The sequence below is a fragment of the Malus sylvestris genome, chromosome 10 (genome assembly GCF_916048215.2).
Source record: "Malus sylvestris chromosome 10, drMalSylv7.2, whole genome shotgun sequence".
In the NCBI taxonomy this organism is placed as follows: Eukaryota; Viridiplantae; Streptophyta; class Magnoliopsida; order Rosales; family Rosaceae; genus Malus; species Malus sylvestris.
The window spans coordinates 1,685,358-1,710,065 of NC_062269.1; the positions used below are offsets into that span (position 1 = coordinate 1,685,358).

Here is a 24,708-nt window from a genome sequence, read left to right on the forward strand (position 1 = left end):
TAGGAAAAAACATAATATATCTACAAGCAGGACACATTAATCTGTGACACATTCCTTATATAGGTTGCACCCGCAATATTTGATGATTGGTTTGTTGAATTAAATCAGTATCGTGGCGCTTGAATTAGACCGGATCTAGTCATGATTTGAGGAGGCGTATGGATTGTTGCAAGATTGACACAAAGAGGGGAGAGATAGAGATGGAGAGTGAGACAGAGTGAGAGGGGGGAGGCCTGGTTGTGGTGATGGAGGGAATGAGATGCAATAGGTTGGTTTGGGGAAAATAATTAACTTGTGATATAGGTTGATTATAAAAATTAAAAATAAAATCTATAAATAGGGTTTAAAGCAGGAGGAAGAACAAGAAATAACAAAAAATAAATAAATAAAAAGAAATAATCAAAGAGATAATTAGGAAGAAATTTGATTTTTATAATAAATCTTATCATTGAATAGATAATTATTGATAATTAAATAATTAAATTTAAGGAATTGGACTTATTTTAATAAATTGGACTATTCCTACTATTGGCTAAAAAAATTGGACTTATATCAAATTTACTCTAGCGCTTCAAATTCCCCACCCAACGAACCCGATAAACACCTACCCACATCATCGTCAGTGACCAGATCTCCATCCTGCCGCTGGAAAAACCATATTTTCACTCTCTCCCTCTCCCTTCTTCACCCTTCTCCTGTCTCTCTCATCTCTATTCTTCATCGATCCTGCAAGTCAACAACTCGTTTTCTCTAACCTGTGTGGTATGGTGAGTTCAAGAACGAGTTATCCGAGTCGTACCCATCACTGACCACTGATGCAATAATCTATGTTTTGAAGAAATTGGATAAAGATCCATGAAAGGCTTTGGATTTTTTTCAACTGGGCATGTGAGAAGAAATGGATTTAGTTAAGTTCTTCGGTGGGTCTTTATCCGTTAATGTCACAGCCCGTCCCGAGAATTTGTTATCTTAGTGGTGAAAAGACGGATTTGCCCTTGTTCGTTGAAATGAGTTGAACGTAGCATTGTTTTAGAAGTGGACCAATATAATTATTTCCCTAAGTTTTGGGGTCAATGAGAACTATACTTTGGTTAGTTGTGATTGGTGTGTTGATTGGACCACACACATCCATATATTTTCTCTCTCACTCCCTCCGTGCTCTTTCTCTCTTCTCTCTCTCTCGGTTTCACTCTCTTTCTCCTTCGAAATGGTATGAACAAGCACCCAAGACCTTGGAATCTTCACGGATTGTGGCCAAATTTAGTATCATTGTGTTCGTGAGGACCATACGAGTTTAAAGGTACCCATTTCAGGTAAGAACTCATTCGATTTTACGTTGAAAACTAAAGCTCCGAGTTGAGCACTATTCATGAACTTTTAAATGGTTGTGTTTTAGGACAATCTAAGCTTATAGCGAGCTTAGTGAGGTCCCAAGGAAGCTCAGAGTGCTTCGTTTGAAAGTTTTGGACGTCGGGATCACGAGGTTTGAAGGTGGCCGGTTTTGGTGAGATTTTCCTGACATGTTTTCGAAGGAATTGAGGCTCCAAAGAGGGATAACCTTCTTCCTCTTGAAATTTATGACATTTGGGTGAAAATTTCATGAAAAATGATGTAGAAACGAGTGAGAAATCGTCGATTACAGGGTTGCCCAATTTTCTGGCGCCGGCGAGCTTTCCGGCGTCTGGACGAAGAAGATGATGTGCGTGGGGGGCGCGTGGCACCGTGGCCTCCCCGGCGCGTGAGGGCGCGCGGGCCCTAGGAAAATTATTATAAAAATATCTCGACGTCCGCGACGTCGCGTAGATCACTGTGGTATATTTATATACCTATTTTGAGCAATGTATGAGAAGTTATTAGCTAGTTTGGCATATGTGCTTTAAAATAACGTTTTTATAGTTAATTCGCATATAGGTGAGACGTATCCCGAGGACAAGCGTATCCATGAGCGACTTGGGGGTTACGGCCTGTCGACATATCAGTGACTGGGCTTTTGCTTTCAGTATATATTTACATACTTGATATATTTCTGTAGACATCGAAATTTCGGTGAAATAAATGTTGACCAATAGTTACAATTTCAACGCTCATGTATTACATAAATTTTACACGTAGCATGTGACTCGATGAAAAATTGAAATGAGTCAGAAAAGGCTTCAAATATGACACGTGTCAACACCTGGCAAAGATGATTTATTTCATCTGGAATATTATACTCAAAACTAGGCTTTAGAAAATTCTATAAATACAAGCCCATTTCATTCATTTGGAGAGGGACCAAAATCATTAGGCAAAATCCTTGAAGCTCTGAAACTCCGAAGCTCTCAAGCATCCAGGTTCCCGAAGAATCAAGAAAACCCTTTTCGTTCTTCGTCAAATCCTCCTTCAAGATCAAGCCCCGACGGCCCTTGAAGAACTTCCACCAATTCAAGATCAAGCCCTAACGGTCCTTGAAGAAAGTGTTCATCATCTGTTCCTCCCAAGATCAAGCCTCGACGGCCCCTTGGATTAACGACATCAACAAATCCACACAACTGTTCATCCAGGATCAAGCCCCGACGACCCTTGGATCAACAACACAATCCACAAATTTACACCTTACAGAGATCGAATCAGATGATCAAGTTAGAAGAGCTTGTAACGCCAAAATCATTAATACAAATATTATTTTGTATACGTGTTCTTGTCTTGTTCATCGTAGGAATTTCTGTGTTCATAAATTTGGCACACCCAGTGGGACAATCTCTACCTCTCATCTCTTTCTCCGTTCAAGAAATCCAATCACACCTCAAAATCAATGACATCAAGCAAGGGACAAGCCGTTTTCACAACCACCAAGGGAAGGATCTTGAGCACTTCTGTCGCGAACGGACAATCCATTGGCGCCACAAACGCTCCTCAACATGCCACTTCAAAGTTGGTGCCGCTAAAGGAGCAAGGGAAGTATCAAAGGCGCGAGTCTGTTATCAATCTGACCTTGCTGGGGGCACCGAAACATGCTGCTGAGGCATACAAGATGACATCCCAAAGCAGCCAATGACGTTCTTCGTCAGCATCCTGGATGTCTAAAAGAAAGTCATGTCTATTGGTTGCACAAGTCGTGACCATCGGCGTTACCTCCATTGAAGAACAATTGGCTCAAATGAATGAAGCGATCACAAGGCTAACACGGACTGTGGAAGAAAAAGACTTGCAAATCGCTGCACTCGTTAACCAACTAGATGCCAAGCCCGACGTGAAAGTCGAGCCAGAAGTTAATCCACTGAAGAAGGAAAACGACGAGGATGAGGAGCCTCCGATGAAGAAAGTCAATGTGAAGCCAGAGCCAGACCAAGCAGCGGTACTTATGGGATCTCTTTCTATTCAGCAGCTGCAGGAGATTATCACCAACACCATCAAGGCGCAGTACGAAGGTAGCTCACATACCTCCTTGTTCTACTCGAAACCCTACTCCAAGAAGATTGATGCCATGAAGATGCCAATGGGTTATTAACCACCAAAGTTCATGCAGTTTGATGGAAAAGGAAACCCAAAGCAGCATGTTGCACATTTCGTCGAAACTTGCAACAACGCAGGAACGGAGGGAGACTACCTCGCCAAGCAGTTTATGCGCTCGCTGAAAGGAAATGCCTTTGAGTGGTACACGGACCTAGAGCCTGAGTCCATCAACAACTGGGAGTAATTGGAAAGAGAATTCCTCAACCGCTTCTACATCACCCGCCGCACTGTAAGCATGCTGGAGTTCACAAATACGAAGCAGTGGGAAGATGAGCCAGTCGTTGACTACATCAACCGATGGCGCACTCTAAGTTTCGACTGCAAAGACAGACTTTCGGAAACCTCATCGATCGAGATGTGTGTTCAAGGCATGCAGTGGGGATTACACTACATCATTCAAGGCATCAAACCACGGACATTCAAGGAGTTAGCCACCCGCGCCCATGACATGGAGTTGAGTATCGCCCATCATGGGAAGAAAGAACCGATCGCCGACTACAAGAACGATAAATTTTTGGGGCCAAAGATGGATAAGGCTGCATGGAAACCCGCCGAGGAAGCAATGACGGTCAACACATCTCCCGTCAAAATCTCTACACGAGGCAAGGCGATTCAAACCGAAGCTTTTCATGATCAAGAGATATGTAGACGCACTTTGAATGAGCTTGAGGAGAAGACTTATCCATTCCCCGACTCTGATGTGGTTGCCATGTTGAAAGACTTGCTTGACAAAAAGGTGATCGACCTACCTGAGTGTAGACGGCCGGAAGAGATGAATCGTACTGACAGTCCAAGGTACTGTAAATTCCACCGCTTCATCAGTCATCCGACAGAAAAGTGCTTCGTGTTGAAAGATCTCTTCATGAAGCTGGCTCAGAAAGGAATCATCGAGCTAGATCTTGACGATGTGGTGAAGTCAAACTATACCACCGTCACTTCTGGCTCTTTCAACTCAAAATCTTCACCTCAACCGCTGGGGGCATGCTCCAAAACCACGTCAGTTAAGTCAAGTGAAGTTGAAGGATGGACTACTCCAAAGAAACTGCACAAGAAGCATACGTCTCCTTCACAAGTTCACCAATTGGAAAAGGGGCAAAGCAACTCTCGTCAACCTCCAAAGCTACACGAAAATGTTGAGGATGATGAAATTGCGACACAAAGATCATCCGTTGCCATCACGATGCGCGACTTCTTGCCCGAATACTTCTTCAATCACTCGGTCAAGGCTCCATGCTATGAAGATTGTGAGGAATGCCTATCCAAAATTGCTTGACAAATCTACCAAATTCTCATCGCCTGCACGAGTCTAAACTGCATGGCACAAAGCTCCTGGTCTGCACAAGCATAAAAGGCAACACCAATTCTCCTCGCATGCACGAGTCTAAACTGCACGGCACAAAGCTCCTTGCCTGCACGAGTTGAAACTGCAAACGGCACCAAAAGCTCCTCGTTCGCACGAGCCAAAAAGACGACAACCGACGCTCCTTGCTTGCACGAGTTGAAACTGCAAACGGCACCAAAAGCTCCTCGTTCGCACGAGCCAAAAAGACGACAACCGACGCTCCTTGTTCACACGAGCCTAAAAGGTGACAACAACGCTCCTGGTCCACACGAGCCTAAAATGTGACAACCAAAGCTCCTTGTCTGCACGAGCATAAAAGGCGACACCAAATTCTCCTTGCCTGCACGAGTTGAAATTGCAAACGGCACCAAAAGAAAATACCGAGGAAAAAAAATGTATTTGAACTACGTTATGACTTGATCTCTTATTTGAAAGGGTACGTAGGCAGCTCAAACATTCAACTTTGAGTTCAGTCTCATCAAAATAAAAAATAAATAAACAAATGTTTTATTAAAGAAAGTCAATTTTATTACAAAAAAAAAAATGAATACATATGTTATTGTGTATTTTAAAAAAAAATAATTATAGTTTGCAATTGCTTCAGCCCAAGCCTCCCTCCATTTTACAGGCCCAGAAAAATAAATAAATAAATAAATAAATAAATAAATATATATATATATATATATATATATATATATATATATATATATATATATATATAATGGGTGGGTGCATGATTAAAAAAAATGGGAAAGGAAGGTGGTGGTGCATGGGCACCATGTGCAAGAAAAGAAAAGAAAAAAAAAATAGATGGTGCATCTGGCACCATGTGCAAGAAAAGAAAAGAAAAAAAAATGTGTATATATATATAGAAATGGATGGTATCAGACACCATGTGCAGAAAAAAAAAAAAAAAAAATTCTAAAGAAAGGTAGTGGCACCGAAAGCAAATAAGAAAGTATAAATTTTTGATGTGGTGTGTGTGCGCAAGTTGTCAAAGATTTGCCTTTGGCTGAAGGCAACACACGGCAATAATGGAAATAGGGATGTCTTCCACAAAAGAAGAAAATAGTTACAATTTCAGAAGAAGAAAAAAAATGTACACTGAGTGAAACAAAGCTTGTTTATTGGTTTCTCTGATAAATTACAAAAATGTACATTTTACATTGGTAGAGCAAACAGGAGGGAGCCTTCACAAAGGTTGATCAGGAGGTGCCTCAGCACTCGACGGAGCTCCAGAAAGACAAAGCGCCAGAGTTTGATTTTCTGGAGCCTCAACACTTGGTGAAGCGCCAAATGACAAAGGCAAAAGTTGCCTCAGGAGTAACGCCATAAACATTTGATGATCACTCCAAGCCCGACTTTCGGACTCCGCTAGCTAGTCAAGCTTCCTCTTCATACTAGTTGAGTAACTAATTGCGAGCATGTGCAACTCAACGCTCATGTATTACATAAATTTTACACGTAGCGTGTGACTCGATGAAAAATTGAAATGAGTCAGAAAAGGCATCAAATATGACACGTGTCAACACCTGGCAAAGATGATTTATTTCATCTGGAATATTATTCGTGTAATTACTGTAATTAACTCCTATCACTCCTTGTTTAGTAGTGCATTCTAGTAACTCAGTTTTTAATTATTCGTGTAATTGCTATCTTTATCGCTTTCACACTGTGCACATGGCTACGTTACTCTCACGTGACGGCCAGCATGCCTTGATCTCTGTCGGGTGTGTCAGTTGATGTACAATACTCATGTTTGAAGAAATTGGATAAACACCCATGAAAGGCTTTGGATTGATATGAGGCAAATGACAGAGAAGGGCTTTTCCATTGATGTGCAAACTTTTGTGGTAATTATAGAATAGTTGAAAAATGGCTTTTCCATTTTAGGCATTTTTCTGATAGGATGATCAAAGATAATGGGACGGTTGTGAAGAGCGTGGCAGATGTTGTTGCAGGGTAAGAGTGGAGTGATAGGTTGATAAGGAATTGGGTTGAAATTGGTCGCCGCCGGCAGTGGCAACGCGGCTGCGTGTTTGTCTGGGTTGGCATGACTGGTTAGAGAACTGTTTTGTTTGTATTTATTTATGTTTTTATTTAGTCAACCTTTTTAAATCACTGTTAAAAAAAATAAAAAGAACATTAAATTGAGATGTTAACCATAATTTGGCGATGAGACACATGTCAAATAAGGAAGTGTATGATTAGCATACATCAAGAAAGAAAATTATAAACTCTGTGATACCATTGACATGCAGAACCAAGGGTGGTGGTTTTGCCACCTCGATCTGTACAGATAAGAAGAGGGCACGTGGACGAATAATTGATCTTTTATTTGTTCAATGACGCAGGACGGACTGAAAATTATGTCAAACGATTTTTATCATCTAGTTGGTTAGTCAAAGTAGTACTTTCTATGAGCGCTGTGGCGGTCGTTTTCGTCTCGTTGTGTTCTGTGTTCTGGTTTTTTTAGGCTGGCTTGCTGATTTAATGTTTTTTTTTCCTTCATTTTAATAGGCTTTGGGCCTACGCCCATCTATTGGTTCTAAAAATAACCATACATTATTTAGTGGGTTTAAAAGGACCATGCGTTACCAAGTCTTCCAACTGGTTGTCCAAAGAATTATTCTTGGGCATGGAATTGTCAATGTCGGTCAGCCTCTCTTAAAATAATATAGAGATTTTTTATTAATAATATTATTATTATTTTTAAGTATATAGGGCTTTGCCTTCTCCTCTTTAGTTTAAGCCGTCGGTCCGCAGAATGCTAATAGTCGCCCAACTCCTTGCACAAAGGGAAGCTGAAGCATGCTGGTTTCCTAGCAATATTCCAGTTTTGGAGGAGAAAACGAAGTGCATTGCACTTGGTGAATATTTTTGCTCTCTGTCCTCTAGTAATAGTGATGCTCGTCATCACCCGACTTATCATCATTAAATGAGTTTAAATCTTAAAATTTAAACTTATAAAATGGTAATAAATAGAGTGGTGATCATTACCATCATTTTAAAATGATGACAAAAAATCTACCTTTGCACTTAATGGTACGGCAGGCATGCGTGAACTATGATATAATCAGCTACTTGAGCTAGGATATTCCTAGCCTTAATAATCACTATAGAAACCTTATGAAAACACCGCGTAATTAAGCCCAATCTATAATCATATATAAAGGAATTTCATGCATCAGACTTTCTCTCAAATGTATCACGACATGTGTATGGAATAAGCGTTAACTTACTTCATCAAATATAGGCTTTCTATTTTTTTCGAATGAAAACGAGTGACTATGATTTAATTAAGTAATGTGATGCTCATTTCACGTACAGGTACGTGATGCACATGAGAGAAATTTAATGCATAATCTCTCTTGCTAAGCTTGTGAGCCCTAAGCTTTCAGACCACATCCCTCTCATCAAATCAAGCATAGTATTTGTGATTTAATCATTCCATAACAGCTAATTGCAATTGGAGCTAAGGAATCCTCATAACACTTTCTAAGGATCATGTCCTCATTCCCAAGTGATGCCTGATGCTGGAAACAGACTACGAAAAGCAAAGATTCATAAGCACCCAAACTTGTGAGTATTTTCCATTAAAACTGTACAGAGGATATCATAGATAGATGTTCCTTCGTATTGAGATACATTAGAAACTTATAAGAAACACAGAGACAATTTTGCTTTACTAAGTACACATAACCAAATACGATTTCCACATATTTATCTACACACACACACACACACACATATATACAGGAATGCTGGACACTATGACTCATGGCTGTACACTCATTAGTTTTCTTTCTTTACGTGTGTACCTCAGTTAGACTTCAACCTATCCAAGTGATAAAATCTCTGCAAAAACCAAGTGTAATCAAACTTGGTAAAACATATGTTAGCCAAAGAAGAAGAGTAGGCGTTGGGTGGTTGAATGCTTAACCAGAATCGAGTGGATTTCTTCCAGATAAGGCACGAGGAAGAAAACCAAGGTCTCTATGTCCGGTTTCAAGTTGTCATAGTTTTCATCTTTTGCCATGAGGCTACTAATTAATGAATGTTTCATTGTCAGGCATTAGCATTAGGGCTATCTGCATACGGTATATTTGTAAGCAATTCCAAGTAAAATTTTATGTTGCTCAATGTGGCCCATTATCTCCATACTGTTAAATTTTAAGTTTCAGCTATTCATGGTCTTGAACTTGATAGCAACCTTTGAAAATAAAAATTGAATTTCGGTATAGAAATGTGTTTATATTAGCACGTGTTATCCCTCTTTTGAGACAAACTGATATTTCTATTTGTGAGTTGGTTTGAAAGAAAGAAATCTTAAAGTAATTTTGCACATGATACTTCATCGACTGTAATGACGTTTTAGGATTCAAATAACAAACTTCACTTATGCAACTTGATTTTAGCCTCATTATGTTCCTCTGGAACTCAATTTGTTCCACCAAAGTCCATAGAACTCAAATGTTGTCCCATGTTGTCAAATCGGTGAGACATCAAGTTTCAAGAGAGAATTTTCTCCACATCAAATAGACCCCTTACTTCCATCAAGGATGAAATAACTATATTATTATGCTCCAGTGTAAAGAAAATCTGAAACCAATCGAGTTCCGAAGAGAAAATGAGACTAAAACCGAGTTTTGAGCATTGCAAAAATGCTAAAAAAAGACTATTTGAAAAGCGATAAAATAACAATGGGCCTGCTCTTGTCAACTCATCAGGCGGAAAAGAAAACGAATGGGCCTTGCATCCCTTAGCTTAGCCCGGTAGAAATGTTAGGGTACATTTGTCTTTGCACCATATAAAATCGAGGAGCTAGCAGCTAGGGTTTTGCGCACATCTCTATAAATTACACCGCAGGCGCAGAAAGCCTCTAGATAAAATAGTTCGTCCGTCGCGCGCTCTTTCTGTGGCTGTCTCTGCGAGCGAGTGAGTGAGTCTGCGGGTGTTTGTTTAGCAGCGTATGCATTCGTGGGGAGGGAGGGGGCAATGATGATCACCTGAGGAAGTCATGCACCACTCTGATGAATCTGTGCTGATAAATTTCTCATACCCAATTCTTCTGAGCCTCTCCTCTCCTCTCCTCTCCGCTCCTTTTTTCTGTTTTCTCATTTTGTTTTGTTTTTCAAATTTCTCTATGAATCCAGATTTCAAATTAAAATTCAGAAAAATAAAAAGAATGATAGGGATTTGATGAGAGAGACCAAGTGATGGGATATTTGGATCCAACCATGATGCGGACCGTACAGCTCTTTTGCTTTTGGGGATACAATTTTGGTGTCTAATGGTTACTTCTAAATCTTCCGTCTTCATTTTTTTTTTACTTTTATTTATTTATTTTTGTTAATTTTCTGGGAATATATTTTGCTTTTATTTGGGCTTTTTGTTTGAAGAAAAGCAAACCTATTTTTTGGTTGGTTTTATTTGGTTCTTGGAATGTAGTATGATTTAAATGATTTCTGCTGACATTTTAATTCCAACTTAATTTCATAATTAAAACATAATCAAATGGGTAAAACCCACAATTTCTCAATGTTCTAAAAAATGCTAGTCGGGCGGTGGGCTAGAGTCTAGCGTGTAACATCCTATAGAAAGGGGTGATGTGGTTTATATGTATATGCCCACCTCCTATAACACGAGACTTTTTGGGAACTCATCGATTTTGGATTTCATCGGAACTTCGAAGTTAAGTGAGTTCAGACGAGAGCATTTCCAAGATGGGTGATCCACTAGGAAGTTCTCGTGTGAGTTTTCAGAAACAAAGTCATAAGGGCGTGATCGGAGTTCAAAACGAATAATATCGTGCTATGGTGGAACCGGTCTGAAATGTGACAGAATGGTATCATAGCCACTTTGCCGTGTGGTGGGAGTGTGCCGACGAGGACGTCGGGCCCCTAAGAGGGGTGGATTGTAACATTCCACATCGACCAACGGAGGGGGTGATGTGCCTTATATGTACATGTTCACCTCCATATAGCACAAGACATTTTGAGAGCTCATAGGCTTCAAGTTCCATTGAAATTTCGAAGTTAAGCGAGTTCAGGCGAAAACATTCTCAGGATGGGTGACCCATTGAGAAATTTTCGTGTGAGTTCCCAAAAATAAAATCGTGAGAGTGGTCGGGGCTCAAAGCAAACAATATCGTGCGACGGCGAAGCTGAGACTAGGATGTGACATAGCGCCTAGGCGGCTAGGTGTGGTCTAGTCGGGTGCCAAGGTGGACTAGGCGGATTTAATTAAATCTATTATATTTTGTGTAAACAAGTGTCTGTTTATATTTAAAATATATATATGATTTCATCATAAACTACAAAATGAAATGACAAATATATTATGAGCTATTGGAACATAATGAAAACATGGGGAACAAGTATATAATGTGCGTTTCTTTAAGTATTCAACAAGTCTTTTACAATTTATTGAAAAAATAAAATGCAAAATGAAAGTTATTTATTTTCTATCTAAGTGAGTCGCTATCTAGATGAGTCTGGACGAGTGCTTAGGCGAGCGCCTTAGTAGGTCTAAGAGCCATTTTTTAATCTTCAATCGCCTAGGTATTAATCAAGAATGTGGCTAACCGCCTAGCCCCTAGGAGGGGCCTAGGCGGCGCTAGGCGAGGATTTTAGAACAGTGAAATTTCTTGATATAGATTTGAATTGAATAATTGAAATCAAATTGGTGCAAAATTTCTAGAGAATTGGAAGAATATGAACGATTGGCAATTTCTCTAGTTTTGGAACTGAAAAATTGCGGAGCTCTCGCGTATATAACAGCTAATTGGTAGTGGGTTTAGGGTCCATTTGATCAATTACACCAAGTTTCAAAATTAGCTTCTCCAAAATTGAAGATGTGTTTTAATTTCAACCATTCATTTTTTGTATATACAGTTTCAGCCCTTGGTCTACAAAATACAGATGCCACCCGTAGGCCCTTTGATGGCAAAAGAAGGATCCCTCCAGTGTGCTGACTAAGTTTCGTGTAAAAATGACATCAAGAAAATGGTTGTCCCTTGTCCAATCTGTATACACAAATATCAACCTTTGTCTCCAACTAGTCTCTTTGGTACGTTGAATGAAGAAATTTTCAAACTATGGCCATTAGAAGATGATAGTAGATGAATTATTTTTGAAGACAACTTATTTATTTGGATCACTCTATTTTTTCTTAAAACGGTATGATTAGAAGGGATGGATTCTCTTCATAACTAATCATCTTTTCGTTCACTCCAAATAAAAAAATCATTAACATATCTATTCCAATTTAATCATGTGTACTCGACATCCCTTAACCCTTTCCAATAAGGGTTTAGATAATGGACAAACATTTGGTATTATTCAAGATAATCCGTTGGCTAGGAAGATAGTAAAGAAGGGCAATGACATCAGCTATTTCAATTTTAGCTCGTTTGACTAGAATTCGAATGGAATGGATAATCCACTAAACTCAAGGTATTTTGAAGGTAGGTGAGAGGATTGGAATGATAACTTGTTTTCACGTGTAATCCATCTCCTACCTTTAATTGGCCACAAATATTTCACTCTTATTTTGACATTAAAATAATTGCTTATCCATTCCAATCCAAACCTCTACCAATCAAGACTAAAGATTCTTAAACCGTGAGGACAAGATTTGTTTGATGGGGCGGCCAATACTAGGACGATGAGGTGTCTATCCATGTCATTTTAGTTTGGACAAGTCATTTGTTAAATGACAAATTCTGATCTTTCCATGTGTTCTCTTTTTAGTAGCTATTGGTTTATAATAGGTGGTTAGTTGTTAAGCATTTTTTTACAGAACTTGTTAGAGCATTTCTAATGGGCTCCCTAAATGAGCTCTGATTAAAATTTAGGAAGAATTTGGAAGAATCCTTCTCTAATCACACTTCCTATCCACCTTCTAAGATAGAGATTTTTCTAAATCTCGGGAGTGGGAAATCAGTTTCAAGCATTAATTACTAAAATTTTAAAGATTTTTTATATAATAACTCTTTTTTTATTGGTCTACAATTAATATGAATCTCGGGAGTAAAAAATTTAGGGTAAAAGACTGTTTACTACCCTTATATTTCGTGGTTTTCAACATTTGGTACATCAAATTTTTTTCGTCCCAGAGTCATACCTAAAGTGTAAATTTTGGGACAGTCTCATACATCCGTTAGTCAAACTGTTAAGTTTTCTGTTAATTGATGATGTGGCGTTCATGTGAACAATGATTAGGCGCCACGTGTCATTAAAAATATTAATTTAAAAAAAAAAAACCTTCTTCTTTCCTGCAACCTGTACCCTCCTTATCTTCTTTTTTTTTCCTCTCTCTTCTTCTTCTTCCCATTTTCCAGATTCGTTCTTTTTTTTCTTTCTTTTCTTCTTTCTCCTTCTTCTTCTTCTTCCCATTCCTAGATTCGTTTTTTTTTTGTTTTTTTCTTTTCTTCTTCTTCCTTTTTTTTTTGTTTTTTTTCTTTTCTTCCTAGCTTCTTTTTTTTTTCCCTCTCTCTTCTTCTTCTTCCCATTCCCAGATTCGTTTTTTTTTTATTCTTCCTCCTACCCCTCCTCTTTCTTCTTCTCATTCCCAGATTCGTTTTTTTTTTCTTCTTCTTCTTCCCATTCCCAGATCGTTTTTTGTTTTTGTTTTTTCTTCTTCTTCTTCCCATTTCCAGATTTTTTTTTTTCTTTTCTTTTTCTTCTTCTTCCCATTCCCAGATTGGTTTTTTTGTTTTGTTTTTTCTTCTCTTCTTCTTCCCATTCCCATATTCTTTTTTTTTCTTTTCTTCTTCTTCTTTCCATTCCCAGATTCGTTTTTTTTTTGTTTTTTCTTCTCTTCTTCTTCTTCTTCCCATTCCCAGATTTTTTTTTTCTTCTTCTTCTTCTTCCCATTCCCAGATTCGTTTTTCTTTTTTGTTTTTTCTTATCTTCTTCTTCCGGGTTTCCTTCTTCTTCTTCTTCTTCTTCTTCTTCCCAGATTTGCTTTTTTTTTTCCTTCTTCTTCTTCTTCCCAGATTCGTGTTTTTTTTTCCTTCTTCTTCTTCATCTTCTCCCAGATTCAGTTTTTTCTTTTTTCTTTTCTTCTTATTCGGTTTTTTTTTCTTCTTCCTCCTCGTTCTTCTTCTTCTTCTTCTTGCCGGGGGGCGGGGGGTGGGTTTTTTTTAATATTAATATTTTTAATGACACGTGACGCTCAGTCATTATCCACGTGGGCGCCATGTCATCAGTTAACAGAAAACTTAACAGTTTGACTAACGGATGTATGAGACTGTCCCAAAATTTACACTTTAGGTATGACTCTGGGATGAAAAAAACTTGATGTACTAAATGTTGAAAACCACGAAACATGAGGGTAGTAAACAGTCTTTTACCAAAAAATTTATAACGAGCTCCTAAACTATCTTTATTTTTCATTAAAATTTAATTAAAAATTAGAAAACATAATTGGAGACATAGGCACCAAGTTGCCATAGCTCGAGTCTGCAACTTTTACAAGCTGATGAAATGTGCAGAGCTGAAGATTGTTGTACAACTTTGGATTTTATCACCAAGCCTGAGGTAACGGTACACCAAGCCTGTGGGTAACCAGTGGTGCACTGAGCAATATAATGCGTATTTATAATCAGTGCACATTTGGTTCAAAGAATACTTAACCACAAACAACATTGTGCATCCGCCTTAGGGTATATAGGAAACTGATTTGAGAGACTAAATTTATGGACAATCCGGAATATGCAAAATGTGAGAAATCGTTACAGAAAATGTAAGGTGAAGTGGAACATTATTGGGAGTTTCTCTTTTACGCCTTTATTGGGATAAAATTCTAGCTTCAGTACTGAAGAAAGTTGAGATTGTATCATAAAACTAATTGACAATATAAGGAGTTGTCCAACTCATAAATATATGTAAGTCTCTTCTTCTATCAATGTGAAATTCATTCTCAACACTCATTATGTTTGGTGATTTTTTAAGCCAAACACGTGGACAACACAAATGAAATGTGTGGAACGCGTGTGGCAGTTGAGTTTTACACATGGAAGCGCATGTGACAGTTGGATTTTACAAGTGAGACAATCTGTGCCGATACCATGAAAAAGATTTACCTCCATCGATGTTCACATAAAACTTATCTAAAAATTTCTTAATATGTAATATGACAGCTAGAATGTTAGCAGTTTGATTTTTGAAAAGAAACTATTACACGCCTCTCTATTTTTCAACGAACTATTAAACTTTTCTAAGAATAATGGAGACGCTGTAAAATCCAAGAAATAAAGTTGACATTTAGAAGAACTACACAAGTAAGCACATTATTTTGTTGATCACATGGAAGCACATGAGATAAATATACTAAGAGACGCCATATAGTTCGATTAATTGGTACTACATAACTATATAATTTGTAGTTATGTAGTATCTGAATCCATAATGTAGTTATGTAGCGTGGTACCTAAATCTATGAGATAATACCAATAATACTAATGTATGCGGTACCACTTAATGTAGTTATGTAGTACTTGAATCCATATTGTAGTTATGTAGTACCTGATAAATCTATGAATGAATAAAGATTTAAAATATAAATTGTTCAAATTGTTGAAGTTCGATGTATAATAGGCCCAACAACTAGTCATAATTTTATCAAAAAATGGAAATTCCCGCAACTAATCTCTATTTTTACAAAAAAAATGGATATCTCTTTGGATAGAGGTTCTGTAGTTTGAAAATGTTTTTATTTAATTCAAACGTAAACATAAAGAAGAAGTTTCTGAGAAATTTAATTCAAACGTCGAAAAATATTTTTGTCTGATCATAAAATTTTTATTTTATTTTATTTTATTTTATAACTATATTATATCACCATTTGTTGCCTATATAAGTGAGACCCCAGTTGAAAGAAATTGCAAAACATTTTATCCGGTAGTAGTCTTTGCTTCTACCCTATATTGAGGATGGCATCTTTAGGTGTTGAGGGAGACAAGTACCGTTCCTATATGACTGGAGAAGGAGAAAAGAACACCAAATGGAATTTTGGTGCCACTCCTAGCTATGATGTTGATAACAAGCTCTTTGAGGAAGGCAGAACAAAGGTCTCTCTCTCTCTCTATATATATGTGTGTGTGTGTGTGTGTGTGGGTGTGTGACTGCTTCCTATGAATTATAGAGACAATTAACAATCTACTAGTTTTGTTGCGTGTGTTTGATATGCATCAAGATCGACGTTTCATTTTCTTTGATGGATCAATTAAAATCTGCGTCAAACTCAGATATGGCCACCCGGGTCTCTGGAAGAAGAGGTGCAGAACCTTGTAAAGACATGGGAGATGGAGCTTTTCCACAAGTCCAACTCTGATGATTTCAAAACACTTGATCCCAACAAATACACTGTCAGCGTAAATGGTAATTAACAAACTAATAGCTAGCTGGTGCAATCCAAAACTCATTAATTAGATACTTAACGTTTTCCATGTATACTAATTAATTATTACTACTTTGATCAGGAAGGAAAGGCATAAATATTGAAGAAATAGGGAAAATTGGAGGAGGATATAACTCTTTTCTGCAGACCTCACTGCCCGAGAAACTCAGGGGATATAATCCAGATGAGGAAACAGCAGAATCATCGCTCAAGGCTTTCACCACCACATTCCCTCGTGGATTTGCGTTGGAGGTCCTCCAAGTTTATTCTGGGCCACCAGAGATTGTCTACAAATTCAGGCATTGGGGTTACATGGAGGGCCCCTTCAAGGGCCATGCTCCCACCGGAGAAATGGTTGAGTTCTTTGGAATGGCCGTTTTTACCGTACTTCTCTAACCCTACTTGGCCAATCAAATGAAGCTCTCATTCTTTTTCATTTCACGTAATGTTACTATCCCTTTAAAAATTAAAATATTACCAACAACATCATCAACCAAACCATAAACTACATCAACACGAAATCATCACTCAATAAAAGTATTCCATATAAGTGTACAAGACAATTAGTTTACTTGTAGGATTCGCCATGAAAATCTAGCAGCAAAGTTCTTCTCTTTTTTTGGATTCGTAATAGTTCTCACTTTCAATAGGAGTAGTGCTATATGAACATGGTAATATGAGAAGAGAGACCAAGTTATTTTTATCGTCTAAAATGATAACTGCTCCTCCCATCCTGGCAACAGTTATATGTCAGTTTTTAGAGTTTGAAACCAACTCTAATTCAAAAGTTTGAGTTCTATTGTTTCCCTCCTCTGTAATTTATCATAATTAAATTACTACAAGTCCAATATTAATATAAGTCCATTTGTTTTCTTGACATACCCTAAACTATGGTTTTATTATTACTCACCTCAAGGAAAAATCCTAACAAAGTTACCAAACAGGTGGATGAACACAAGAAAATTGTTAAGGTGGAGTTCTTCTATGACCCTGGACAACTACTTGGAGGTCTTCTGAAGGGTGCGAAATTGGGTAATTCTTCCGAAGAGACAGCTTCAACCTGTCCAGTCCTGAGGAGCACATGGTAGTTTTAGTAATTCTCCTATGAAACCTAATAGTATTGCCAGCAAATCAATGATTTATGCCCATTAGGCACACAAAGCTGGCTATATGTTAAGGAATTTTGTTAAGCTGTTTTTTATATGGAAATATTTGTGATTATCTGTAAGGTACTGGTGCAATATCTCATTGAAAATAAAGACGATATATTTGCATGAATGTTACTGCATTTTTTGGGTCTTACATGCAATAACAACTGCATACCCACGTCAGCCACTGACCAAAACACTGCAATTTGCTCCCAAACGAAATTACACAGTGTGTGATACAATTGACATGCAGAAGAGTGGTTATGCCATCTCTATCTGTACAGATAAGAAGAGGGCACGTGGACGAATGGTTGGGCTTTTCTTTGCTCAGTGACGCAGGACGGACTAAAAATTATGTGAACCGATTTTTTCATCTAGTTGGTTAGTCAAAGTAGTACTTTTGATGTTGTTCGTTTCTTTTTGTCCATAAACAATAAAGGCTACGAGTTGGTGGCGGTCGTTTTTGTCCTCATGGTTCTATCATCTGAATTTTTAAAGCTGGCTTGAGGATGTAATGTTTTTGTTATTTTGTTGTAAATAGTGGGCATGTTTGCTCACATATGTATAGTAAAAAATCATATGCTAAATAGTAACTCTTTTGTAAGTTTTCATTGAAGTGGCCCTATATATAGAGCACTTCAATTGTTTAAAATGAGAGAATATCAAGAAGAGAAAATGAAGAAATATAATACTCTCAATATCCTTCATTTTCTAATACCTGCAATACTTTTGTAGTGGTAGTAAAAAACTAAACAGTGTGATATTTTACACCACTTCATCTTCACTCTTAGCAAAAGTTATTTCTCTAATTTTTGCTTATTTATAACACGTTATCAGCACGACTCTCTAACAATTTCTCATTTTCCCTTCATTGAAAGAAAAAAAAATGTTTCCTCTAAGGTTTTTACTGTTCTTCTTCTTCCTCTGCGTCAATTGCTGGATATACCCTCTCGAAGAACTGTTTGCACCATGTTTACTTCTAGTTCTCAACCTAACAGTTACTTATATCTTTGATTTCTTGTTTGGTGTAACTCTTGACTACTAACCCAGTGTTTATAATCCAAGATGGTGCGGTATTATCGCCTATCTTGGACTGCAGATCTAATTTTACTGCAAATTTTAAGTGGAGCGGTATAATCGCCCACCCTATCCTGCATATTTAAATTTACCTGCTATTTAATTTTATTGCAATTTTAGGTGGTGTGTAATAATCACCCACCATGTTCTGCATATTTAAATTTTATAGCAATTTTAGGTGGTGCAGTATAATCGTCCACCCTGCTATGTATATTTAAATTTTCCTGTTGTTTAAAGTGGTACGGAATAATCGCCCATCCTTTACTTGTTTCGATGAGAACGGTGCGGTACAATCGCCCTTCTCATTAATCATGTAAATCTCGAGCATGAAGTTTCGAGTACTTATCATTTTGGCCTGAAGATAAAAAATTTGTAAGAACCAGAAGTTCAAACAATATATTCCTCCATAACACATTATTGCAAGTTCTTACACACCTCAATTTTCTTTCAGAAAAGAAAATGGCAAACTTGGCAAAGCTTGATTTTGCTGCCCTGGACATTACTGGGAAGAATTACCTTACCTGGGTACTAGATACCAAGATCCATCTTAGCAAAGCTTGATTTTGCTGCCCTGAACATTACTGGGAAGAATTACCTTACCTGGGTACTAGATACCAAGATCCATCTGGAAGTAGCGAATCTTGGAGATACCATTAGGGAAGAAAACATCTCATCCTCTTAAGATTGGGCGAAGGCTATGATTTTTATTCGTCGCCGTTTTGATGAGGGACTAAAAAACGAGTACTTAACGGTTGAAGATCTGTTAGCCCTCTGGAAGGCCTTGAGAAACAGATACAATCACCAGACAAAGGTGATTCTTCCAAAAACTCGCTATGAATGGACTCACCTAGGGATCCAGGATTTCAAGTCAGTGGCAGAGTACAATTCTACGTTGTTCAGAATTACATATCAAATGAAGCTCTGTGGGGATACTATTACTGAGGAAGATTTGCTGGAAAAGACTTTCAACACATTTCATGTCTATAACATGCTCTTACAGCAGCAGCAGAGAGCGCGAGGCTTCACTGAATACAACCAGCTGATATCTGTGCTCTTGGTAGCTGAACAAAACAATGAGCTCCTGATGAAAAATCATTAATCCCAACCGACCGGAGCAACACCGTTCCCAGAAGTGAATGCTGCTTCTCTTGAAGGGAATACCATATCCTTTCATGGTAATAATTACAAATGAGGACGTGGCCACAAGCGAGGCCGGTGGAATGGGAAAGGCAAGAACCATGGTGTTCAGTTTCACAACCAGGTCCTAAGGCATAATTCAAGCTCGAGCTTTAAGAACTTAAATCGCCAGAAAGGCAAAGCTCATATGAACACTCCTAGAAATACTGAAGAAGTTTGCCATAGGTGTGGTGGCAACGGACATTGGGCGCGTACTTGTCGCACCCCAAAGCATTTGGTGGATCTGTATCAAGCCTCCTTCAAGGAGAAGGGTGTCGAGATCAATTTCCTCGACCATGCTCAACCAATGGAAACATCTGATCCAGTGACCAATTTATCAGGACAGTTGAACACAACCCACCTGGATGTTACAGACTTTATTAATGAAAGAAGGAATGAAGTTTATGGGTCCGATTGAATTATTTATGTTTAATGTACTCTTGTTATTTGTACTTGTGGTTTAATGCTCGCATTTTCAATTCAATAAAAGTAGTATTCCAGTATGAATAAAATGCTTTTAACTATAATTTTTTTACTCAGAGAACATGGATAAAAATTATGGTTATTCTCAAAACAAGAGTAATGACGGAGACTTTTGTCTTGCAGACAGCGCAACCACGCATTCAATACTTCGAGATCAAAAATATTTCTCGAATTTGGTACTTGCAAAAGTAAAGGTAACAACAATATCAGGGCAATTAGATGTAATTGAAGGCTCAAGAAATCCCAGATTATGTTACCAAATGGAACAATATTGTCCATACAGAATGCATTATACGCTACTCGATCTATTCGAAATTTGTTGAGTTTTAAAGGCATACGTCTAAATGGATACCACATTGAAACGAAAAGTGTAGAAAATATGGAATATTTATGCATTACCTCCAATGATACCCAGAAGCGTATATTGGAGAAGTTGCATGGTTTATCGAGTGGATTGTATTATACATACATAAAGACAGTTGAGACACATGCTGTCATGAACCAAAAGTTCATGGATTCAAAGGTTCACATGCTTTGGCATGACCGTCTAGGTCATCCAGGATCTACCATGATGTGTAGAATCATTACTAACTCTAATGGACATCCATTATTGAGCAAACACATTGATGTCTCAAATGATAACCCTTGCAAGTATTGTTCCCAAGGGAAGTTGGTAATTAGACCATCACAACTAAAGGTTGATAATGAATCCTCATCATTTTTGCAAAGAATTCAAGGGGATATTTGTGGACCTGTTCAACCACCTTATGGACCATTTCGATATTTTATAGTTTTGGTTGATGCATCTACTCGATAGTCACATATTTGCCTATTGTCTACACGAAATGTAGCTTTTGCGAGACTTCTTGTTCAGATAATTAAGTTGCGAGCACAGCTGCCAGATCATCCCATTAAGTCCATTCAACTTGATAACGCTAGTGAATTTACGTCTCAAACCTTTGATGATTACTGCATGACACTGGGCATTGATATTGAACATCCTGTTCTTCATGTCCATACTCAAAATGGTTTAGCAGAGGCATTCATCAAGCGACTTCAATTATTAGCCCGCACTCTGCTCATGAAAACGAAATTGCCAGTCTCTGCATGGGGACATACCATCTTACATGCAGCATCATTGGTTTGATTGAGACCCATAGCCAACTACCAATACTCATCAATACAACTCGTGTTTGGACATCAGCCAAACATTTCACATTTATTAGTTTTTGGTTGTGCTGCTTATTGCACCGTCACAACGAACTAAAATGGGACCTTAGCGCAGACTGGGAATTTATGTGGGTTTTGATTCACCATCTATCATTAGATATTTGGAACCTTTGACTGGTGATATGTTTACAGCTCGTTTTGCTGATTGTCATTTTGATGAGATAGTCTTCCCGTCGTTAGGGGGAGAAAAGACCGTTCCAGAAGAATGGCAATAGCTGACATGGGATGTTCCCACCTTATCTCATTTTGATCCACGAAGCACTCAATGTGAAAATGAAGTGAAAATGATCGTTCATTTTCAAGGTATTGCTAATCAAATGCCATATGCATTTAATGATGCTTCGAGAGTGACAAAGTCACATATACCAGCTGTAAATGCACCTGTAAGAATTGATGTCCCTATTGGACAAAATAAAGTGGCAGCGAATGATTCATCCAGTGCACGCCTGAAGTGTGGTAGACCCCCAGGTTCAAAAGATTCAGCCATTCGAAAGAGAAAGATGAGGGCACAGTTGAACCCAAATGAAATCATTCAAGAAAAGAAAATGAATGATAACAATTCATGATTCTGTATTTCCAGAAAAAGAAAATGTCCTTGACGAGATACATGTCCCTGAAGAGACAGAAGTACATGAAAGTAAAGAAATATCCATAAATTATGCATGTACTAATGAATTGTGGAATCAAAATGAAATAATCATCGACGACATGTTTGCATTTGTAATAGCCACTGAAATTATATTAAGTGATGATATCAAGCCCCGCTCTATTGATGAATGCAGACAGAGACAAGATTGGCCTAAGTGGAAAGATGCAATCCAGGCAGAATTAAATTCCTTGGAAAGACGAAGTGTTTTTGGACCAGTAGTCCAAACCCTGCTTGGTGTGAACCCCGTAGGTTACAAATGGGTATTCACAAGGAAACGCAACGAGAAAAACGAGATTGAAAGATATAAAGCATGACTAGTTGCACAAGGTTTTTCACAAAGACCTGGAATTGATTATGAAGAGACATACTCTCCTGTAATGGATGCAATTACGTTCCGTTACTTAATAAGTTTGGTGATTTCAGAAGAACTTGACATGAGACTTATAGATGTCATCACTGCGTATCTATATGGAGAATTAGATACTGACATATATATGAAAGTCCCAGAAGGACTTAAGTTGCCTGAAGCAACTAGCAAACCACGAGGTATGTTCTCAATCAAATTAAGGCGATCACTATATGGGCTGAAACAATCTGGGCGAATGTGGTATAATTGTCTTAGTGAGTATTTGATTAAAGAAGGATATGCAAACAATGTCATCTGCCCTTGTGTGTTCATTAAGAAATCAAATACTGGATTTGTTATAGTGGCAGTATACGTCGATGATATGAACCTAGTTAGAACCCCTGAAGAGCTCAATAAAACTGCTGAATATCTAAAAAGCGAATTTGAAATGAAAGACCTTCGGAAAACAAAATATTTTCTTGGCCTGCAGATCAAGCATTATGCTAATGGAATTTTGGTCCATCAATCAGCTTACATTGAGAAAATACTGAAGCAATTTGGCATGGACAAGGCTTATCCACTTAGCACCCCAATGGTCGTTCGTTCTTTGGACATTAAGAAAGATCCATTCCGTCCAAAAGAAGATGATGAACTGGTCTTTGGTCTAGAAGTACCATATTTGAGCGTAATAGATGCTTTATTGTATTTAGCACAATGTACTAGAACAGATATAGCATTTTCAATTAACTTGTTAGCCAGGTATAACTCTGCTCCAACAATTCGTCATTGGAAAGGAGTCAAAGACGATACCTTCGTAGGACAACAGATATGGGTCTCTTCTACTCAGACAAGCCCACAAATGACCAGATCCTTGTTGGATACGCAGATGCTGGTTTTCTCTCCGATCCGTATAAAGCCTGCTCACAAAATGGATATTTGTTCACTAATGGAGATACTGCAATTTCATGGCGATCAACGAAGCAAATGCTAGTTGCTACATCTTCCAATCACTCGGAAATAATTGCTTTACATGAAGCAAGTCGTGAATGTTCTTGGTTAAGATCAATGATTAATCACATCTGGAATTCATGTAGTCTACCTTCAAGGACAGACACTCCAACTGTCATACATGAAGATAATGCAGCATGTGTTGCCCAAATGAAGGAATGATTCATCAAGGGTGACAAGAGCAAACACATATCTCCAAGATTTTTCAGTGCACATGAGCTTCAGAAGGCTAAAGTTATTGAAGTCAGACAAATCTGTTCTAATGAAAATTTAGCAGACTTGTTCACCAAATCTCTACCAAAGTGCACATTTTAGAAGTTAGTGCAGGGAATCGGATTACGTCGGCTTACAAATTTGAAGAATGTGGAATCAAGGGGAGATACTATTCAAGGGGAGCATCCATGATACATGCATGTTGTACTCTTTTTCCTTCAATTAGGATTTTTCCCACAGGGTTTTTCTATCAAGGTTTTAACGAGGCAACATAAGCATGCTCGTTGTACTTTTTTTCCTTCACTATGGTTTTTTTTCCCACTGGATTTTTCCAAGCAAGGTTTTAATGAGGCAACTGATACTGATATGTCGGCATTCAAGGGGGAGTGTTGTAAATAGTGGGTATTTTTGCCCACGTGTTATAGTAAAGACTCATATGCTAAATAGTAACCCTTTTGTAAGTTTCCATTGAAATGTCTCTATAAATAGAGCACTTTGATTGTTCAAAATGAGAGAATACCTGCAATACTTTTGTAGTGGTAGTAAAAAACTAAACAGTGTGATATTTTGCACCACTTCGTCCTCGCTCTTAGCAAAGGTTATTTCTCTAATTTTTGCCTATTTATAACAATTTTCATTTTTAATGCGTTAACAAGTCCTCGACTGCTTGTTCAAAGAATTGTCACTGTTGGTCAGCCTTTCTCTTAAAATAGCATTGGGATTTTTTTTTGTAAGTAGCACTATTTTTTCTATTTTTGTTAAACTATAAGTCTTATTAGATGAGATATTAGATTAGCCACCGATGAAATTTGAACTCATGCCATTATACAATGGCCCAATATTTTTCCACTACTGTAGTAAAATGTCACTTGATAAGTATGTAGCGCTTTGGATTCTCTTCTTTAGTCGAAGCCCTCGGTCACGCAGAATACTAATAGTTGCCCAACTCCTTCCACAAGAGGGATGCTGAACCGCGCTGGTTTTCTGGCCCATGTTCTAGTTTTGGGGGAGAAAATGAAGTGCCTTGCATTTAGTGAATATTTTTGCTCTCTGCCCTCTAGTGATGGTGATGCTTGTTACCATCCGATTTATCACTATTAGATGAGTTTAAATCTCAAAATTTAATTTTATACAA

General features: G+C 38.0%; 1 protein-coding gene and 1 non-coding gene across 3 annotated transcripts; both read left to right on the forward strand.

Moving 5' to 3' along the window:
- Positions 1 to 9,830: 9,830 nt before the first annotated feature.
- Positions 9,831 to 9,916, forward strand: LOC126588105 (small nucleolar RNA Z221/R21b). Its single transcript, XR_007611330.1, has one exon. It is a non-coding gene; the product is annotated as a small nucleolar RNA Z221/R21b (small nucleolar RNA).
- Positions 9,917 to 15,708: 5,792 nt separating this feature from the next.
- LOC126587139 (pathogen-related protein-like) lies at positions 15,709 to 17,521 on the forward strand. Of its 2 annotated transcripts, none has more exons than XM_050252121.1 (4): positions 15,709 to 15,914; positions 16,092 to 16,224; positions 16,326 to 16,685; positions 17,188 to 17,334. In XM_050252121.1, exons 1-3 carry the CDS (start codon positions 15,777 to 15,779, stop codon positions 16,637 to 16,639), a joined length of 585 nt encoding a protein of 194 aa, XP_050108078.1. In that variant the 5' UTR covers positions 15,709 to 15,776; the 3' UTR covers positions 16,640 to 16,685; positions 17,188 to 17,334. The 2 variants fall into 2 exon arrangements, with proteins under 2 accessions (XP_050108078.1, XP_050108077.1); XM_050252120.1 differs by having other exon boundaries at positions 15,711 to 15,914; positions 16,326 to 16,627; positions 17,188 to 17,521.
- Positions 17,522 to 24,708: the final 7,187 nt, after the last annotated feature.